Consider the following 19,164-nt stretch of genomic DNA (forward strand, 5'->3'; position numbering starts at 1 on the left):
AGTGTTGAAAATTATAATTAAGTAAACTTGAACCACACACAGACAGTGGCATGGTGTCAGCAGGGCCTAAAACATCTACATTTCTTAAGTCTTTCAAATGAATGAGTCAAAAAGAATGTTTGAATGTTTGAATGTTTGAATGTTTGAGTGTGTGTGTGAGTCTGAGTACTATGGGTGCTAATGTGGGCCCTCATTTTATTTTTAGCTGTACTGCGTCTATGACCAGGGTTACAGTGATGGAAGACCTAGATTTGACTTTGTAACCAGGCCAATTGAGGAAGCAGCACATCTGACTGTTTTTCCAATAAGAGAAACTAGTACAAGCTCAGTGGTATCAATGCATGTACTTTAAATAGAGTAAATGATATTTAAAGATAAATTTGTATTAGTGCAGACATTTGCTGATATGAAAACTTATTTTACAGAAATAAAACTCAGAAAAGATATGCAAAACATTTACACAAAGTGAAAAATTCTTAAAGATATATATATATATATATTTGGTTGTATTTGTGATCTATTCTCAATTATAGTGGTTTTGATCTGCAGTTCACAAAGATTTTGTGTCCTCTGGTCAGGCAGTGAGTTCTTGCTGATTCACTGGTGTAGTGTTAATCACCACTGGGAATTAATGCTCTTAGGGTTTTTCAGTAGAGATTTTAAGGAGGTGAATGGTTTTATGGGAAGGGTTGACTTTGACTTCAAAGGCTCTGTCTGTGTGTTTTGATAGTTTAGCCATATCGGGCTATAGGCACTTTAATATGTCTATAGCCTGTATAGTCAGTTTAAAAACTCTGATTCTATAGGTATAATAAGACAAGCATTTTAGCTTTTCATAGTAACACACCAGAAAATGCATATCACATGACTGTTCTCTGTTTTAGGGCCTCGTAAAATCTGTTTTATTAATTTAGCAGTGTTGTATTGAATCAAATTAGGGTCAATGGGATTTTGAGTTAAATGAATGCACAGGTGAAATTCAAATGTGTATGTATGTATGTACAGTGCCTTGCATAAGTATTCACCCCCTTTGGACTTTTCTACATTTTGTCATGGTATAACCACAGATTAAAATGTATTTCATCGTGAGTTTATGTAATGGACCAACACAAAATTTGGAAGTGGGGGGAAATATTACATGGATTTCACAATTATTTACAAATACAAATCTGAAAAGTGTTGAGTGCATATGTATTCACCCCCTTTACTGTGAAACCCCTAACAAAGATCTGGTGCGACCAATTGCATTCACAAGTCACATTTACAAGTCACATAATTAGTAAATAGGGTCCACCTGTCTGCAATTTAATCTCAGTATAAATACACCTGTTCTGTGACAGACTCAGAATTTGTTGGAGATCATTACTGAACAAACAGCATCATGAAGACCAAGGAGCTCACCAAACAGGTCAGGGATAAAGTTGTGGAGAAATATGAAGCAGGGTTAGGTTATAAAAAAATATCCAGAGCTTTGAACATCTCTCTGAGCACCATAAAATCCATCATAAGAAAATGGAAAGAATATGGCACAACCGCAAACCTACCAAGAGGAGGCCGTCCACCCAAACTGAAGAGTCGGACAAGGAGAAAAATTATCAGAGAAGCAACCAGGAGGCCCATGGTTACTCTGGAGGAGTTGCAGAGATCCACAGCTGAGGTGGGAGAATCTGTCCACAGGACAACTATTAGTCGTCTACTCCACAAATCTGGCCTTTATGGAAGAGTGGCAAGAAGAAAGCCATTGTTGAAAGGGATCCATATAAAATCCCGTTTGGAGTTTGCCAGAAGCCATGTGGGAGACACAGCAAACATGTGGAAGAAGGTGCTCTGGTCAGATGAGACCAAAATTGAACTTTTTGGCCTCAATGCAAAACGCTATGTGTGGCGAAAACCCAACACTGCCCATCACCCTGAGCACACCATCCCAACAGTGAAACATGGTGGTGGTAGCATCATGCTGTGGGGATGCTTCTCTTCAGCAGGTACAGGGAAACTGGTCAGAATAGAGGGAAAGATGGATGGAGCCAAATACAGGGAAATCCTTGAAGAAAATCTGATGCAGTCTGCAAAAGACTTGAGACTGGGGCGGAGGTTCATCTTCCAGCAGGACAATGACCATAAACATACAGCCAGAGCTACAAAGGAATGGTTTGGATTAAAGAATGTTAATGTCTTAAAATGGCCCAGTCAAAGCCCAGACCTCAATCCAATAGAGAATCAATGGCAAGACTTGAAGATTGCGGTTCACAGACGGTCTCCATCCAATCTGAATGAGCTTCATCTTTTTTGCCAAGAAGAATGGACAAACCTTTCCATCTCTAGATGTGCAAAGCTGGTAGAGACATACCCCAAAAGACTTGCAGCTGTAATTGCAGCGAAAGGGGGTTCTACCAAGTATTGACACAGGGGGGTGAATACTTATGCACCCAACAGATGTCAACTTTTTTGTTCTCATTATTGTTTGTGTCACAATAAAATTTATTTTGCACCTCCAAAGTACTATGCATGTTTTGTTGATCAAACGGGAAAAAGTTTATTTAAGTCTATTTGAATTCCAGTTAGTAACAGTACATAATGGGAAAAAGTCCAAGGGGGGTGAATACTTATGCAAGGCACTGTATGTTTACATGGAAGTGAATCTGTGAAACATTGTGGTTATGTTGCTCACAGATACTATGGTTGTGTTTGAATAGTCAATTTTGCTGCTCAGTATCTTTACATAGATGATGACAAACATCTCTTTTTTACAGCATCTTTGTTTTATCTCACCAAGCATATTTTGGGTTCTCAGATTTGATCACACACTCTTTTTGTGCAAATACAAATTTCTCCTTCAGATTTATTGCTCAGGTTGAAGAGAGAGCAATTTACAGCTATACATTTTTTTATTATTTACAAGCTCAAAATCTTTTAAACTCTAATTTGAGTCCCCACGTGTGTCCTGGTCTGTGGACAGATGAGTAAAGAGAATTATCATCCTCCAGTCCTTGTCTCTCTCAGCCCCTCTTTCTATCTCCCACCTGAATGATACGTTATTGTGCTCTGCAAAAGGGTCCTCACACTGATCTTTTGTGTTGTCAGTGGTGGTTAGAGCCAGTCTTCACATGAACAGAGGGATGTAAGAAAAGCGTTTATAAGTTTTTATGCTCATATGTGAACCTGAGCTGCCGTACAGACCATGAAGGCTAGGTTTTGACCTGAGGACATGTGATGACACTTGAGCCATGCAGCTTTAAAAAGGGCTTGACCAGGGGTTGAAAGTTCTGAAACTTAGTTACTCCCAATGTTCCCAAAACTATGTTCCTTGGGCGGCTGTGGCTGAGGGGTAGAGTGGTCGTCCTCCAACCTGAAGGTCGGCAGTTCGATCCCCAGTCTGACCCATCTGCATGCCGAAGTGTCCTTGGGCAAGATGCTGAACCCCGAATGGCCCCCCATAGAATAACAAAGTGCTGCGAATAGATGCACTGTATGAATGTGTGTGTGAATGGGTGAATGTAAAACTATACTGTAAAGTGCTTTGAGTGGTAATCAAGACTAGAAAAGCGCTATATAAATACAAACCATTTACCATTTACCAAAAGTCAACAATGTCTCAAAAGGCTAAAAATACAGAGTTGAAGAAAATACCTTATTATGATGAATGAATCTACCTTGCATTTTCACATCAGCAAGGTGATAAATTCAATTACCCAAAAAGTTATTACAATGTTATGACCCCATGACATTTCTATTGCTCTAATCACAACATTATCTAGTTTAATTTCTATCTCTTACATTCATGATGAATTTGCCCACATAGAGACTCATCATTACCCTTTTTTAAAACCCCAACGTAATACTGGTATTTGTATTCCCTGAAGGAGAAACTTAAATATAGGAAATAAAGTATATCAGAATCAAAGTGGCTTCACGCTGAAATTAAACATTCACCACATAGCTGAAAAAACGAAATATAAGACATGAGAGAAGATCATTGTGTATCTTAATTATAGAACCAAGGGCATTTGAGGATAGATACTCAATTCCACATGCGAGGTCACTGAGGAACTGCCTCACAGTTTGAATGAACAACTGTTTAATCACTACTCCAGTCTTCTGCCTGACTTTCCTTCTCACAGCTTGAGAATGTAATCAACCATCATTAATCAATCACACAGTGGACTCTGGTCACCAGTGCCACAGTCCTCTCTGCACTCACAATCTGACCACCTCCCTACATGTGTGGAGCTGGTTTTGGATAAGACATTACAAGTGAACTTAATCCATATAGCCACAGTTGAAGTCAAGGTTGCTTGACAGGTCTTGTCTCAGGTACCTTGAGGTATTGTGTAACTTCTTGGAATAAATATTTAAAGATCTATTGGCAGTTGCTAGATACATGAATGATCATTATTATTCCCTGCAATATGAAAAGGGTTTTTGAAGTGCTCTGGTCAATAAATATACATTTTAATAGCAGTAACAGGTCAAGCTGAGTTCCTCCTTTGGGGAGCACGAATGTGCTGAGAAAAGGCCATGGCCATCTGCACATTAGACTATTACATATTTTAGCCTGAAGGGGGTGCAAGTACGAAGTTGGGGCCGTTGTGCATCTTAGGAAACATTTTTTCAATAAGCAAAAGTTTGTGGCGGTCCATAGGTTATAACTCACAGATCAATGCATACGTTGGTGAATAATCTCATGTGATGCCACTCAGCCAATCAAATCTATGACTTCAGATGAAGATTCAGAGCGGATTCAATAGACAGAAAACACAGTTTTTATTAAAGACGGGACAGAATCTTGTGTTCATTCTTCAGACGGACAGTTAAAAAAACAGTATGTCTCATATGTTCTCATACTGTGGCGATTGTTTAAAGTGGCAATGTGAAACAAAAATACACCATTTCAACCTACATGTAAAATGCTGGCAGTAACAGGCCAGAGTTCACTTGTCTCACTGAACAAGACAAGTGGGGTTGGGATATAAAAGGAAAAGAAAGAGCAGCTAAAGCTGTTCAGTTGTTAGGATGTGTTGAAATTGTTGTTGGAAAATAGTTCGAGAAGTGAATTAAATTTTTTTTATAATCCCTCCAGTTCACTGTTGAAACTGATTTGACAGTCAGTTGATGACCACATATATACATTGATACATGTTATATTTCAACATACATGGCACTGGATCATAACTTTAGTTAGACATTATGATGTTTGCATTATAATCTTTACTGGAAGAACTGTTCTCTATAAAGATAAGTCCAGATATAGCTGGACCTTTCTGAATTCCAATGCTCTTTCTTTAGAGGAAAGTCAAGAACACACTTGAAAAAATACATTACAATGAATCTTTGTGGAAACATAAACAAATCCAACTGAACTTCCCTTAGTTTGACTTACCTTCTCATGAACCAGCATAGGAAGTTTAACTGAAACAAGTAACTGTAGGGAATTTGTGTCCCAACCGTGAACCCTAACAATGGGTCAGAAGGTCACTTAAAGCCATGATTACTCATATCATATTCAGAGAGAGAATGCATGCCAATTTTCTTAGAAACTACATTTACCGTAGTTCTAGCAAGTGGCTGTAGAAGAATTTAAAGGGAATTGGGATTTTTTTAAATCATAATCAGAGCTGCTGTTAGTGATACAACGGTTATCTGATAACGTCGGAACTGAGTTCTTCTTTCTCATTGGTCGGTTGATACCATTTGTATAAATATATTTAATTCAACTTAGAGTGGAGTCTGAAAACCACTGGAAGAAAACACAGTGTTCACATCTGGTTTATATATTGTGGCTGCAGGAGATGTAAAAGGCTCACTCACTAACAATGAGGCGGCAGTGGATGGAACATGGAACGGTACACGTCAAACAGCACCAGTGATGAATGACACCAGTGACGCCAGGTCTCCACATCAGTTAATAAAATATCAACTACACTGCAGAATAAAGTTGATGGACAGCCTGTCCGGGGAACAGAAGAGGTTTCACAGCAGGATCCGTGGAGGGCAAGCTCTGACTCATAGTCATGTTACTGAGTCAGAGCTCTGGTTTTAATATTGTGGTTGCAGAGGCTGTTGTAATTCAGCAACACACCCTCGAAGAGTGCACTATAAGGATATGATACTATTTCCTCAACGTCATACTGTTTCTAACAGCAACTTAACAGGTGATATTACCTTTGGTGCTGATATTTGATGTTTTCTATTTTTTATTTTTTTATGAGAAATGCATAAAATTCCCAATATAAAACTGTAAATGATACAGAAAAAATTAGCTTGGTAAAAATAATTTCAATATCCTTAGAGTATCGCCAGTTACTTATCTATCGTTAATGTTTTTTAGCCATAAGTTTGCCACTATTGTAACTTTCCAGGGTGATATGAGCTCCATTCCTGCATTAATTATGCAAAAAAGTGAAACATTAAGACTTGGGAATCATCCGCTTATCAAGAAGGCAACCAGTGCAGCAATCACGTGCATTTTCTGCTGGAAATGCAGATACTCAGGTTAGAAGTCAGCATTTAAATACATTTTGTTAAATTTTAAATACATTGGAGACATTTTGATTGTCTCCAATTGTCTGAAGGATTGCTGTTTGTCACTGGAAGTTGTAAAATTACTCTTCATGAAAATATTATGCTTGAAAATTTATGTCATTAGACCCTTAAACAGCCTGATTTGTGACAAATACTTTAATATCCCTAATGATCTGCTGTTTTTGATAATTCCCTAGATTCTTTATTAAAGTTCAGGATCATTTTAGCTGATCAAATAGCAAAACAGCAGGGTAATCATTCATTCAGAGACGTAACTCCCACGAAACAACTGGCCACAAGATATTTAACCTCTCCGAACCTTCGATTCTGCAGGGATACACGTGTTTCGATTAAACTTGCACTACTTTATTTATGTTTCAGTGTTGGAACAATAACAGAACCCTTACTGTTGATTTAGTCTGTAACTTACTACCCTCTGCTGCATCTACATCCAAAATGAAATATACTCTTTTCTTGGACTGAATTCCTATTTTCATTCCTCTGTGACCTCAATTAATGACCTTTGTGAGGTGAGGAAAGAAGGTTTTCTTATTGTATGGGACAGTGTGTTGTCTCATTAATCTGATTCAGGATGTATTAATTTTCCTCAACCCTGTCTGGACCTATCATTTTGACAGAACTGGATCTCTTTGGACACTAGGAAAGCCCAAATCATATTGGAGTATGTTTTTCTCTCTGACCCATGCTGCAAGGTAGACCAGTCCACTATGTTATAAATTCAGGTAGTTGTTTTTGTTGTGATGGAATCTTAGTATAGGCAAATTTTTCTGTGGGTGTGTTACCACATTTCATCATATCTGTTCTTTATACTTTTTCAAACTGTTTATTGAAGAGTGCTGCCCACACTGTGGTGTTAGTTCTTCTCTGACCTAGCACATCCATTTATTGTTAAAGGCTTTTGAATGACTGGACTCAAAAGTGCAGAACACAGGCTCAAGAAGGTTTAAGAAGGCTTAAGAAGGGGTTTAAGGGGTTTAAGCTGAAAGTGGAAGGTAACAGCTACACACAGAGTGTTTTAGTAAAGACTGGAGAGAAGATCCAGTTTTTTTTTCTTCCTGTAGCCGCTGGTTGATAGTTGAGTTGTGGGTGTTTGGGAGAATTTCCAAGAGCCACAGCCTAAAGGACAAACTGGTTTAGACAGGATTGACAAGGGGTTTTGGCCCTAGTTTTGTGAGTTGTCTTGTCGTCCATCTTTAAATGTAGTCATTGTTATATTTCTTATCCTAAGACAAGTTTGTTAGCTTAATCTAGCCTCATCCACAGAGATGAGTGTATGAGCAGTTTGTCTGTGCTGTCACCTCTATTACTTTTGAATAAGTCAGCAGTTTTACAGTACTGTGAATTACACATAGGCTGTGTATGTACCTCGGTTGGTCGTTGAACAGACATCTTACCTGAATACACTGATATAGTTTCACAGTGTCCTGTGAAACTATTTTCTTAAAGGATATTTGATTTGATCTTTATCTAGGAATCTGACGTTTTTGTTCAACAGACAGTATTCACTTTAAGAAAGGGATAATGTTGGCCAGCACTCAGTCCCATAGTTGTCTCAATGATGACAGTTTCTTGAGATCCTTAGAGTATTCTACCTCTTCTTCCAGTGGGAGACAACCTTTGTATGTATCTTTCTCTCTTTCTCTCAAAGAGAGACCATGGTTTACAACGTGGTTAATACCTACCACCACATTCTCCCTCTCCCTGCGACTCTTTTTCCACAACGACCTGTCTTCCTTCATCCATCTGTTCCCTTCTGTCTGTTTGCTAATAAAAACAGGACACCTGGGTAGGCTTTCAGATGAAATTGCAATCAGCTGTGTTTGAAATATAAATGTTCTGCAAAGATTTGAATGTATTTTGATGTGGTCACAACAGAAATGCACTGAATTTAATCATTCTGTTTTGAATGTGAGAAAGAGCTTGGGGAGTTAGATTTGGAAAATGTGGTAATTGCATACAGCATGACTGTGTGTGAAGTTTTGACAATGTGACTACAGTTTATAGTGCAATGGTGCTAGTCAGTCCTTCATTTGCATGTTCTATCTTGCATTTGGTTCTCATTAATATTGGACCTTTTGTCCTCTTGCCTACACCTGAGGAGAAATCTTTTACATTGTACACAGGACAGTATATCGAGATATTCCAACATTTAATGTGTTCTAGAGGGAGCAGCACTTTGTTGCCCAGATGGAGGCTGTGTGTTGAGAGTTAAAAGCTGCTTTCACACATGCACTGATACCCTGAACTTTTCTAGAATTTACCCAGAGAATCTGTATGTGTGACTGCAAACGTTCAAATCAGCTGAATTAAATCCACTTAACACTGCTTCATGGTACAAAGTCTTTGTAATGTCTGATTGACTCAAACCAACCAACCACGTAAGGCAGAATGCAAAACACAATGGGATTACATCTTGAGTATATTAGTTGGCATAATCATGTTCCAGTTTTCAACTACATCCCCATTTTCACTCCTGGACTATACATTGTCCAGCTCTATAAAGGTTTTGACTGAGTCTTAGATGTAGCAGGATGAAGGAAATACAAGTCTAATTTGTACTAATTGTATAAAAATATTTACATGTGAAAAACTAATTGTAAATATACATATATGTAGTGGTCGCTGTTTTTCTTGAAACAGATAAAAAGTTTAAACTTTTGAATAATGTGGTCGTTGAATATATTCTGTTTCAAAGCAGTGAAAAGTGATCTGACTGTCCGCACAGCTGCTGATCTGCTGACTGTGTGTAGAATTTTGCAAAAATGAACAAAGTTTTGAGAAATGTTTGTTAACAATTTGAAAGAAAAGAATCCAAGACCCTATTGTAATCCTGCCTGTTAATGTTTTTTTAGGTCAGTGTGTTCTTAGTGACAAACTGTCATACTCTGTATAACTGTGAGAGACCACATGTTTTTACATGGCCACTTACCAATTATGTATTCGTGGAGGCATGCTTTTGATTTGGTTCACATATCCTCGATAGACTTACAGCAGACCTTGTTTAAGGGACAAAATCAAACTCGTAATCCATTCTAGACATGAGTGAGTCAACATACTCATAACCTGTTACACCAATTTGATGGCAACACCTGCATGACAAGTAAATATAGGATAGTGGATAGTGTTCACAGTTTGCTTAAAAAATACATTCTTGTTACAATTATAGTGTTAGACAACGCAGAACAAAAGCACAACTGAAAGAATAGAAATACAAGAGCAATGGAAAATTAAACAGCACACAATTTTTCCATTCAAAATATACAATAAATAATCCTGGTAGCTTTATACAGATGAAATACAGTGTATGCAAGCACATACGTTATAGAATGAGGAACATCTGTTCAGATGAGGAGCATCCAAACTGAGTCTTTTGTTGTTTGACTTGACATGTTGTTTATTTATTCATAATTATATTTTCCAAAAAGTAATTTTCTTGTGTGCAATCCTTGACTAGAAACAACAGGAAATTCACACAAAAAAACTTTAGCCTAAGGTTTAAGATGTATGTATATTCATTGTGTGACATTGCCGTTCATTTGGTTTGCACAGTTTTAACATAAACTATAGAATAAATAATAATGTGATTCAGTTACACCAGAATGAGACAGCACTAATAAGTACTTTAAATACATAACAACCAGGTTTATGCTGGGTAAACCATCAAACCACCCTGTCAAATGGTCAAATGCAAATCTGTTCTAGTTAATTATAATAATTAAATTAATTAATTATTATAATTAATTATAGTTATCAGACAGCATGCTTTTCTTTTTGTGCACGCAGTCAATGTTTTCTGGTTCTCCTTCTCTAGTGATAGTGATATCTCAGGAGAGCTGTGAGGGGATTTCCTCAAATTTGGTACAATCGTTAATTTGGACCTGACCAACTGATTAGAACTTGGTCGGTCAAGGGGTCCTTGCAACTCATCTTTTTTTGCCTTGTGACTAAACGTAACAGCCACAGTGCCTTATGGAAATGTTATATCTGGTACAATTGATCACTTTTTGGTGATGATTGCATTAAGTTCAAATTGTCCTCATCTGTCTGTCTGTCTGTCTGTCTGTCCTTCTCTCTCTCTCTCTCTCTCTCTCTCTCTCTCTCTCTCTCTCTCTCTCTCTCTCTCTCTCTCTCTCTCCAGAGGCAGAGCAGAGCAGCAGTCCCAGTCGCACAGGAGTGGGCTCTGATCAGGAGGACAGCCGAACCACCACCATGGGTACTGTAAAGAAGGAACATTAATTCATTTTTAAGTCTATGTAACCTGGTCATGTAAGATGATGCACTTTGTCACAAATTGTTTTGTAATTTGTAAATCATCAAAGACAGTCAAAACATCTGAAAGAGAAGACAGATTGTTAACAAACCAAGTAACACGTCCACAAATAGTGTAATTTATGGGCAGTACTTCTTATCATTATCTGCCTTTCAGTTTTGTATCTTCTGCACTAGAAGCTCTAGTGATAATCAAACAGTAATGCTGACACTGGACATCAATGATGAGTTCCACATGCTATCATTAGTGCTGTACTGGTTTCCTCTAAGGACCAATACACTTCTTTATATGAAAACATTTTGTCCCAAGGCGTTGTTTTGTGCATAATGTGCAAAAACTCCTCTTCTGAGAGATTCTTGGCACAATTATAATGTTACTCTATGCAAAAAGAAAAACTTGTGCTGAAAGAATGGATTAAAAGAATAAACGAAACAAACAGTGAAAGTAAACCATCAAAACACACACTCTGACTAAAAATAATCCTTATTGCTTCACATATGGAAATTATGACGTAGATAAGCTCAGCTAAAAGCAGGAACCCCTTATATGTCCGAATCTATCTGAAAATCTATGTTCATGTAGTGACATGAACCAGTTGTCCGTCCTCTAGACCATCGCACGCACACTAGTGTCTTACTGCTGTTGTGTTTCTGCAGATGGTCCAGAGTTCCAGGAGAGTTTTGTGACATCAGGAGTTTTCAGTGTCACTGAGCTGGTCCAGGTGTCAAGAAGTAAGCCCCTTTGCATCAGTTGACACAGCAGACATAATTTGAAGGTTGAGTCTCAAATCTAAAAACTTAGGGGTGAAAAAAACAACAAAAACATGTTATAGTAAAGCAAAGCTATATAACTAATAAAGACCTTTTAAATGTTAAATAAAGTTTGATCTTAGCTGAGGTTTGCAGGTTTCTTAGGTGTTGGTAGAACACATAGGAACTTTTAAATTAATAAATTATTAATAATAATAACAACAACAACTATAATAATAATTTTAAATTAAACTAAAAAAACCTGCATATTTTGTCATGTCCTGTTTTTAGAGGCTTGACTACAGTTTTCAGCGTGCCCTAAATTATTAACTTTGTGTTTTCTCCCTTGTGTGTGCAGCTCCAGTCGTCACAGGAGTCGGACCTAGTTTCTCTGTGGGGGAGCTCCAGGGTCATCTGGCCTATGACCTCAACCAGTCTGTAAACCAGCCTGTTAGTGTCAGACGATCACTGGCCAGCACCTCATCCTGCGGGTAATCTCTCACACACACATGCATGCATGCAAGCGCGCAAACACACAACCATATTTCATAAACTTTTAACTTCACAGCATCAGGAAGTGCACAACCTGCCTTGGTAATTGCTCTTACCTTTAATTACAGCACTGAGCTTAACGATTTTTTTAAACCATGAGCTTATATTAAGCTTAATTCAAATCTAAACTCTGAAACTAAGTTCAGACACAAACAGACTTTGAAGGAATTCAAAGCAGCCAAAATGTCATAATCTGGCAAAGAAGTCTGTGTCTGTAATTTAAGGACTAAAACCATAATGTATTAACTAGGCCAGTCAAAATTAACGCCTTAACGCGGGAAGATTTATTTGTGGAATTAACGCGCAATTTCCCCCACTCACTCGTTCAGAGCGACACACGCATTGAGACCAGAGCTCGTTCACGTTAAGCAGCCGTTCAGTGACTTTGTAGAAGAACAGTGAAACACAGAGTTCAGTTTCAAGTTTCAAGTTTCAAGTGTTTATGGTCTTATTCACAACGATTACATTAAGCAGTCACTTGCAATGAAACGCTTGGGTCACAGGCTCTCTTATGGCAATGCTCAGAATATTACAAGCAGACAAAAAAAAAATAATTGAATATAAAAATGTAAAAAGAAATAAATTATACATATCTAAAATATATATATATATACACCTGAAGAAAAAAGAAAACAATAGTGCAAGTGTGTGCAATAGTGCAAAATGCAATGGTGCAAATATGCTAAGTAGCTGAGTTAGTGGAATTATAACACATTGGAGGAGTTTAAAAGTCTTATGGTCTGGGGGATGAAACTGTCTCTGAGCCTGGTGGTGCGGGCCCGGATGAGCAGACTTCACCACCCTCTGTAAAGCCTTACGGTTCAGGGCGGTGCAGAGATGCAGACACTACATCAGCACTGCTGGTCTTTGCTTTGTAGTCAGAGATGGTTTTGAGTCCGGCTCACATGTTCCTAGTGTTGGAGCCCTTGTGGTGGGACTCCACTTTGTCCCTGTAAAGTCTCTTGGCACTGCTTATAGCATTTTTGGAGCCCATACCTGGACTTCCTGTACTCCTCTAGATCACCTGAGATGTAGGCATCAGTCCGTGCTTTGAGTTTTGCATGGCCGTCACCATTCATCCAGGGCTTCTGGTTTGGGAATGTTCGTACGTTATGTTATCCTGGGTACGACGTCATCGATGCATTTGCTGATGTAGCAGATGACTGCATCCGTGTACGTGGTGATGTTGTCATCCTGGAAAACGCACCACTCCGTAGGCTGAAGCAGATCCGTAGAGCCGAGTCTGATTCAGTCCACCGCTGAATGGTCCGAGCTCTGATCATGGCACTCAGCTGCGTCATGATCAGAAATGGGGATGTTTTAGGTGACAAATGTACGGTCATGTGTTTTAATTAAGAACTATGAACTAGAACTAGTTCATTTTCAACTGCATGAACTGATGTTGGAACTTGTTCTTTTTAAGTGTTAACTGGCTCAACAATGCTTCTGCAGGTGGGTTCAGATTCAGATTTCACATTCACATTTAATTGTGTAAAGTGTGTGTTTGATTAAAAAAGGAAAGAAAAAGGTTTTATTCAACCATCCTATATTAGCTAAAAAAAAAGAGAGCAAAGGCTAAGATGCCCCAATTGTTAAGTATAAAGGTTCTAAATAACATCCTATGTTTGCTCAGAGGCATAGTAAAGAGACACTAACAGCCACATTGGAGCCGCACAGTGGGGCGGCTCAGTCTGAGGTGGTCGTCCTCCAACCTGAAGGTCGGCAGTTCGATCCCCAGTCTGACCCATCTGCATGCCGAACCGCCTTGGGCAAGATGCTGAACCCTGAATGGCCCCCCGTAGAGCAACAAAGTGCTGCGAATAGATGCACTGTATGAATGTGTGTGTGAATGGGTGAATGTAAAACTGTACTGTAAAGCGCTTTGAGTGGTCATCAAGACTAGAAAAGCGCTATATAAATATAAAACCATTTACCATTTACATTTAATTATGGTGTGGCTGGTTTTAGTTCGTTTTTATTTTATTTTTCAATCTTAATAACTTCATCATTTGTCATCAATAAAAACACAAATGTTAAATGTATATATCCGCCTTATGTCATTTATCTTTCCGTTCCCACAACAATTTACATACATACATACACTCCTGATCAAAATCTTAAGACCAGTTAAAAAATTGCATGAATTTGCATTTTGCACTGTTGGATCTTAGGAAGGCTGTGGTCTTAAACTTTTGATCAGCTGATGAACAGCCTATTTGAGTTAAATTGTTGTTTTCAATAAATTGCCAGCTCACAACTTTTGTTCCCATTCCTTCTTTTTGCATTTTGAAACTCTACTTAGAACCTTCCTAAGATTCAATAGTGCAAAATGCAAATTCATGCAATTTTTTAACTGGTCTTAAGATTTTGATCAGGAGTGTACATAGTGCAATATTTCACTATGTTGTTTTTTTGCACAAAGTGAAAATGTGCATTAACCATCTGGAGAGAAACACACATTGTGACTGGCTGGTTACACTTACACTATAGCCCAATCAATACACCACAGAAGTTCAGAATTACCTTTACCATAAAGACCAGCCCTTACACCAATGACATCTCACTGTACCTGCACAATCTTGCCATTTAATAGTTAGTGTTAAAACAACTATAACCATAGCAATAATTACAAAGAGCTATAGCTATGCCATGGGTATTGCCATGAACACAGCTACAACCTCAATGATAGCTACATTGTATAGAACTAACTAAACTTAACTTGTGCAAAGAGTGCACCTGAAGTCTCTGGCTGCAGCTGGTCTCTGAAAGTAATGTTACATGAAGGAATGCTTTTAGTGTTATTTGCTAAAGCATCAGTAGTTCATAAAAAGTCTTTCACCGATCATGTTGCTTTCACTGGCAGTTTAACAACTTTGACACATAAGGGACAGTGTAGTGATCATGGTTACTGCAGATGTAATCAGGCCTGTGAAAGCAGATGCAGCTGGAGACAATTTATTTTTTCAGATTTCACTTACATACTGACTTTCTGAAGTTTGATTCCACATTCTTTTTTTGAGCTCAGACCTTGGGGTATTCTGGCTTCTATGGCATTGGTTGTGACCACACATTTCTTAAAGTGCCTGTTAAAATCAAACATCCTAGGTTAATCAGTAGTGAAGATATATTTTTGGACATCCGTAGGCCTGACTTCACTGTTAACCCTCCTTGTAGTAGCTGCTGAATAACGTTTAGCCACTGAGCCCCCCCCCCCCCCCCCCCCCAATAAACTTATTATTGGAATTGGAAAATAAATTGAAACAAAACTTAACGTGTCTGTACATGTTTCTACAGGAGTAAGCGTCATAAGTCTGGCTCTATGGAGGAGGAGGCTGACAGTCCAGGAGGGGAGTATTACCACTCACCTTCCTCTCCTGCCAGCAGCTCCAGGAACTGGACTGATGACATGGAAGGAGGTAACAGAATACCAACAAGAACAGCAGTGTCAATCGTGCCCAGTAGAGACACAACTAGCATTATAACGTCAGCTTACTGTAATACTTGCAGCTTCGTTTACACTGTGCTAAGCTCTTAAAAAGCAGTCTGATTAGTTATATATTGTATTCATTTATGTCATTTACAGTCCCATTATCAAGGACCCTGAATTATTCTACGATTGCATTATTCACTAATTATTTTGATGAAAAAAAACAATGGAAATATTTCTGTGTAGCCTATGTTATACATAAATAACATTATGACAAAGTTAAGTAAATCTTAAATTATAGACACAGATTACAATTTAGACCCAATAGATGGATGAATACCACAGACTCCTCTCAGACAGTTTGCTTCAGTTGCCCTGGGTAACAGATGTTAGCCCTCACACTCTCAGATATATCCTCACTGCTCATATTAACCAGGAAACAGTGATTAAATGTTGGAATCTGTCTACCAAAGTTTCAGCAATATCCAGCAAGTAAAAAACATATCCGATACATACCACCATGACATCTCCAAATACCGACTCACAACCACTAACATACTGTAAATTCAAATCTGTCAAATGCTGTTTCAACTTGTCACTTCACAGAGAGTTTGGGAATTTTTTCCACTAGGCCACTAAGCACAATTCACACCTGGCCGTGTAATGTGAAGTCATGAAATAGTGTTGCTCTGCTGTTGTGTCTCAAATGATTTTGTTGTATTACTACATAGAAAAGTACTATTTAAAAATTATGCAACAAAGTTTGATTTCCTCCAATATTATTCGTTTTTGTTTGTTTTACCATAATATGCATTGTTATTATGAATATTGTTAGTATAAAAGACAAATAAAACTATATTTTACTACAGCTACTGTATGTTTGTGTGTTGTAGGTCTATCTCCTCCAGTAAAGAAGGCAGAGCTGGACAGTCCCTCCCCCCAGGAAGACTCACCAAGACTGGGTTCTTTCACTCAGCACCATCGGCCAGTCATAGCGGTTCACAGCGGTCAGTAACTCTCTCATACACACACACACACACACACACACACACACACACACACACACACACACACACACACACAAGTAATGTTAATTCTTCTTTCTTTCTCTGTCCCTGTCCAGGTCTGTCTCGGAGTATCCAACCCTCCTCATCTCTTCATTTCCCATCCTCCTCCTACTTTCCCCACGGAGCAATCCGCTATCCTCCTCACCTGGCACAGGACCCCCTAAAAGACCTAGTCACACTGGCCTGCGACCCTGCCAATCAAGCCCCAAGCTCAGTAAGTACCAGAACTTCAAAAAGTTAAAAGGTCAGCCGAGTACATCACAGATTTTCAAAGTCGGTTTTCTTTCTTAACTGCTACAGCTAGGGTTTCATGAAGTTCAGACAGCTCCCTCTTGTGATGCCTGCTAAAAGTTCTGTGCGACTCTCAGTACTGACTTAATCTTAATATCAGTGACTTTATTGTTACACACTGGAGCTGAACATGGAAATGAATGCAATGTATGTGCAACTGCTGTTGGCTCCTGTTCACACAAAACAATAACTTTAGTGGGGGGAAATTGCTTTTGAAAGCCATTTAGCTTCCGAGAGCAAATGTGAGTATTTAAGGTTGTTGGTTTGTTTTTCCAGCTGAACGGCAGCAGCCAGATTAAAGTCCCCGGTCACTACATCTCCTCTCAGATGTTAGCACCTCCTGGACCAGCACCCTCCCTGGCTCCTAACCAATCCTCCCTCCCCAGACTGACCCTGCCTACAGAGTCAAAGGCCACTACCACCTCCTCTGATGGGGGAGCCAACTCCCCAACATCACCCAGTAAGTGTTCTTAATGCTTATATTTACTTAATTGATTGATTTGATTGATTGATAAGCTCATGATAGGTGTCAGGGTAAAATACAATATTTCATCATCCATAATGCTACAGATGTTTCTTTTCAAAAAGAGAAAATGCTGAAATGCAATTGCAGCAGTCTGTTATAACAAAGCATTTCTTTCATGGGGGGTGTTCCAGACTCACAGTGGGCATATTCTTATTATCATATATAGCTAAAGCTTATAAGTTGTGTATTTCCTTGATCAATAAATCAATTAAAAGACCCAAGCTGTTCCTACTAGCTATTATTTCCTGTACATACACAGCTTGATATACAGTAGTTTCCACTGTCTCCTCCAACCTAGTAGAATAGACTAGCTGTCATGTTCGCACACTATGAAGATAAAGTAACAAATGAGTGTTGCTACATCCTGGAATACAATCTGGGGACGTGTGCCTGACAGTAAGTAATCCCTTTCATTATCACAGCCATACATTTAGTGACAGATTCTTCAATCAACAACTAGGAAATGTTCAACAACAGAATTATTATGAAGTTGACATTGAAATGGATGTTTCTTCACCTCATGAGCAGCAAGTTACACACTCAGCCTTTGCTCTAAGGTTCAGACTGACATCAGCACGTATGACCTTACTAAGTTTAAAATAATTACAATGTGACCTCAGTTAATCCCCAATGCTATTATCGTATTTACAGTCTTGAGGTCCACTTACATTAGTAAAATGTCAAACAAACCTTATTGAATCAGAAAAGGAGAAAATGAGAAGTATCCTATACCAGTAACTGAATCAACTGAAACGCAGCATACGTCAGTCATATTAAAGTTTTCAACAAAATAACTCATGATCACCTTGGTTTAAGTTGTGACAAACTTTAGGTTGGCACAGATACAGACAGAGAAAGAGTGTCAGCAGTTCAGTGGAGATGGTATTAGAGGTGGTGGAGGTGGTCTTATCTTATTACTCACTGTAACATGTGATCAAAAGACTGAAGGGTACAGCAGAGCTGCAGCGATGTGAGTTCACTGGCAAATAAAAAAAAAAGAAGATTTTATTCACATTATGAGACCATGAGATGTACGTTTGTAGTCCTGCATATTTAAAGGGTTCTGGTTTGCAAGTTTGTAAATGAGCAGAGGGCTTAGAGCTGTTGGTTTTGACCTGCTCCATACATAACTGGTGGTTACTGTTGTGTTCTGGAAGATACCCTAATTTGTTGTGATATCGCAACTACATAACTAATCACTATCGAAAGCACCTTAGTGAACGAACAGATGCAGAACTTGTGATAACGAATACACATTTTGTTTCTTCAAGTTTCTGCAGCAGAAATTTGTTTATAGTACCAGTTGAGTGAAAATATATGTTAAACACTTCCACATCTGGAATGCCATCATAGAAATAGAGAAAAAAGATAAATGTGTCATGAGCTCAGATCAGTCGGAGTTAGATCAGTCAGCAGAAATCAGTGATTCAGGAAGAAGAGCTTCATGTTGTTGTCTCTTGTAGATGTTGTGAGTTTTGACAGATTTTGGTTCAATGTGCCTCGAGACATAACAAGACTTATGTTGTTAACACAAACACCCTCAGCATACTCGGCCCCCGGGACCCCCCCTGCCAGCCGCTCCTCCTTTGTTGGAGTCACCCCTCGAGACCCAGGTGGACTCTACCAGGCCCAGGTCAGTATGGTTTATATGACACTGTCAAGTTGAGTTTGGAGAGGATTCATCGGACTATAGAAAACTTGGATTGTTGGACCCTTAAGAAAGAAAACAAATAAGTTCCCAC

General features: G+C 38.7%; 1 protein-coding gene across 6 annotated transcripts in view; it reads left to right on the forward strand.

The window, feature by feature from the left end:
* The window catches only part of nfic (nuclear factor I/C), a 44,344-nt gene that overhangs the window by 13,655 nt on the left and 11,525 nt on the right, over positions 1 to 19,164 (forward strand). For 4 of the 6 annotated variants that reach the window (XM_053429940.1, XM_053429943.1, XM_053429942.1 and 1 more), the window contains exons 5-11: positions 10,679 to 10,753; positions 11,467 to 11,541; positions 11,918 to 12,050; positions 15,406 to 15,527; positions 16,432 to 16,545; positions 16,662 to 16,819; positions 17,173 to 17,356. In XM_053429940.1, the coding sequence (XP_053285915.1) occupies positions 10,679 to 10,753; positions 11,467 to 11,541; positions 11,918 to 12,050; positions 15,406 to 15,527; positions 16,432 to 16,545; positions 16,662 to 16,819; positions 17,173 to 17,356 (861 nt within the window). Of the gene's footprint in view, positions 1 to 10,678; positions 10,754 to 11,466; positions 11,542 to 11,917; positions 12,051 to 15,405; positions 15,528 to 16,431; positions 16,546 to 16,661; positions 16,820 to 17,172; positions 17,357 to 18,966; positions 19,056 to 19,164 lie in introns of all 6 variants that reach the window. The other 2 variants (XM_053429939.1, XM_053429941.1) reach the window with 2 other exon arrangements.

This window comes from Pleuronectes platessa, chromosome 9 (assembly GCF_947347685.1).
Source record: "Pleuronectes platessa chromosome 9, fPlePla1.1, whole genome shotgun sequence".
Taxonomy (NCBI): domain Eukaryota; kingdom Metazoa; phylum Chordata; class Actinopteri; order Pleuronectiformes; family Pleuronectidae; genus Pleuronectes; species Pleuronectes platessa.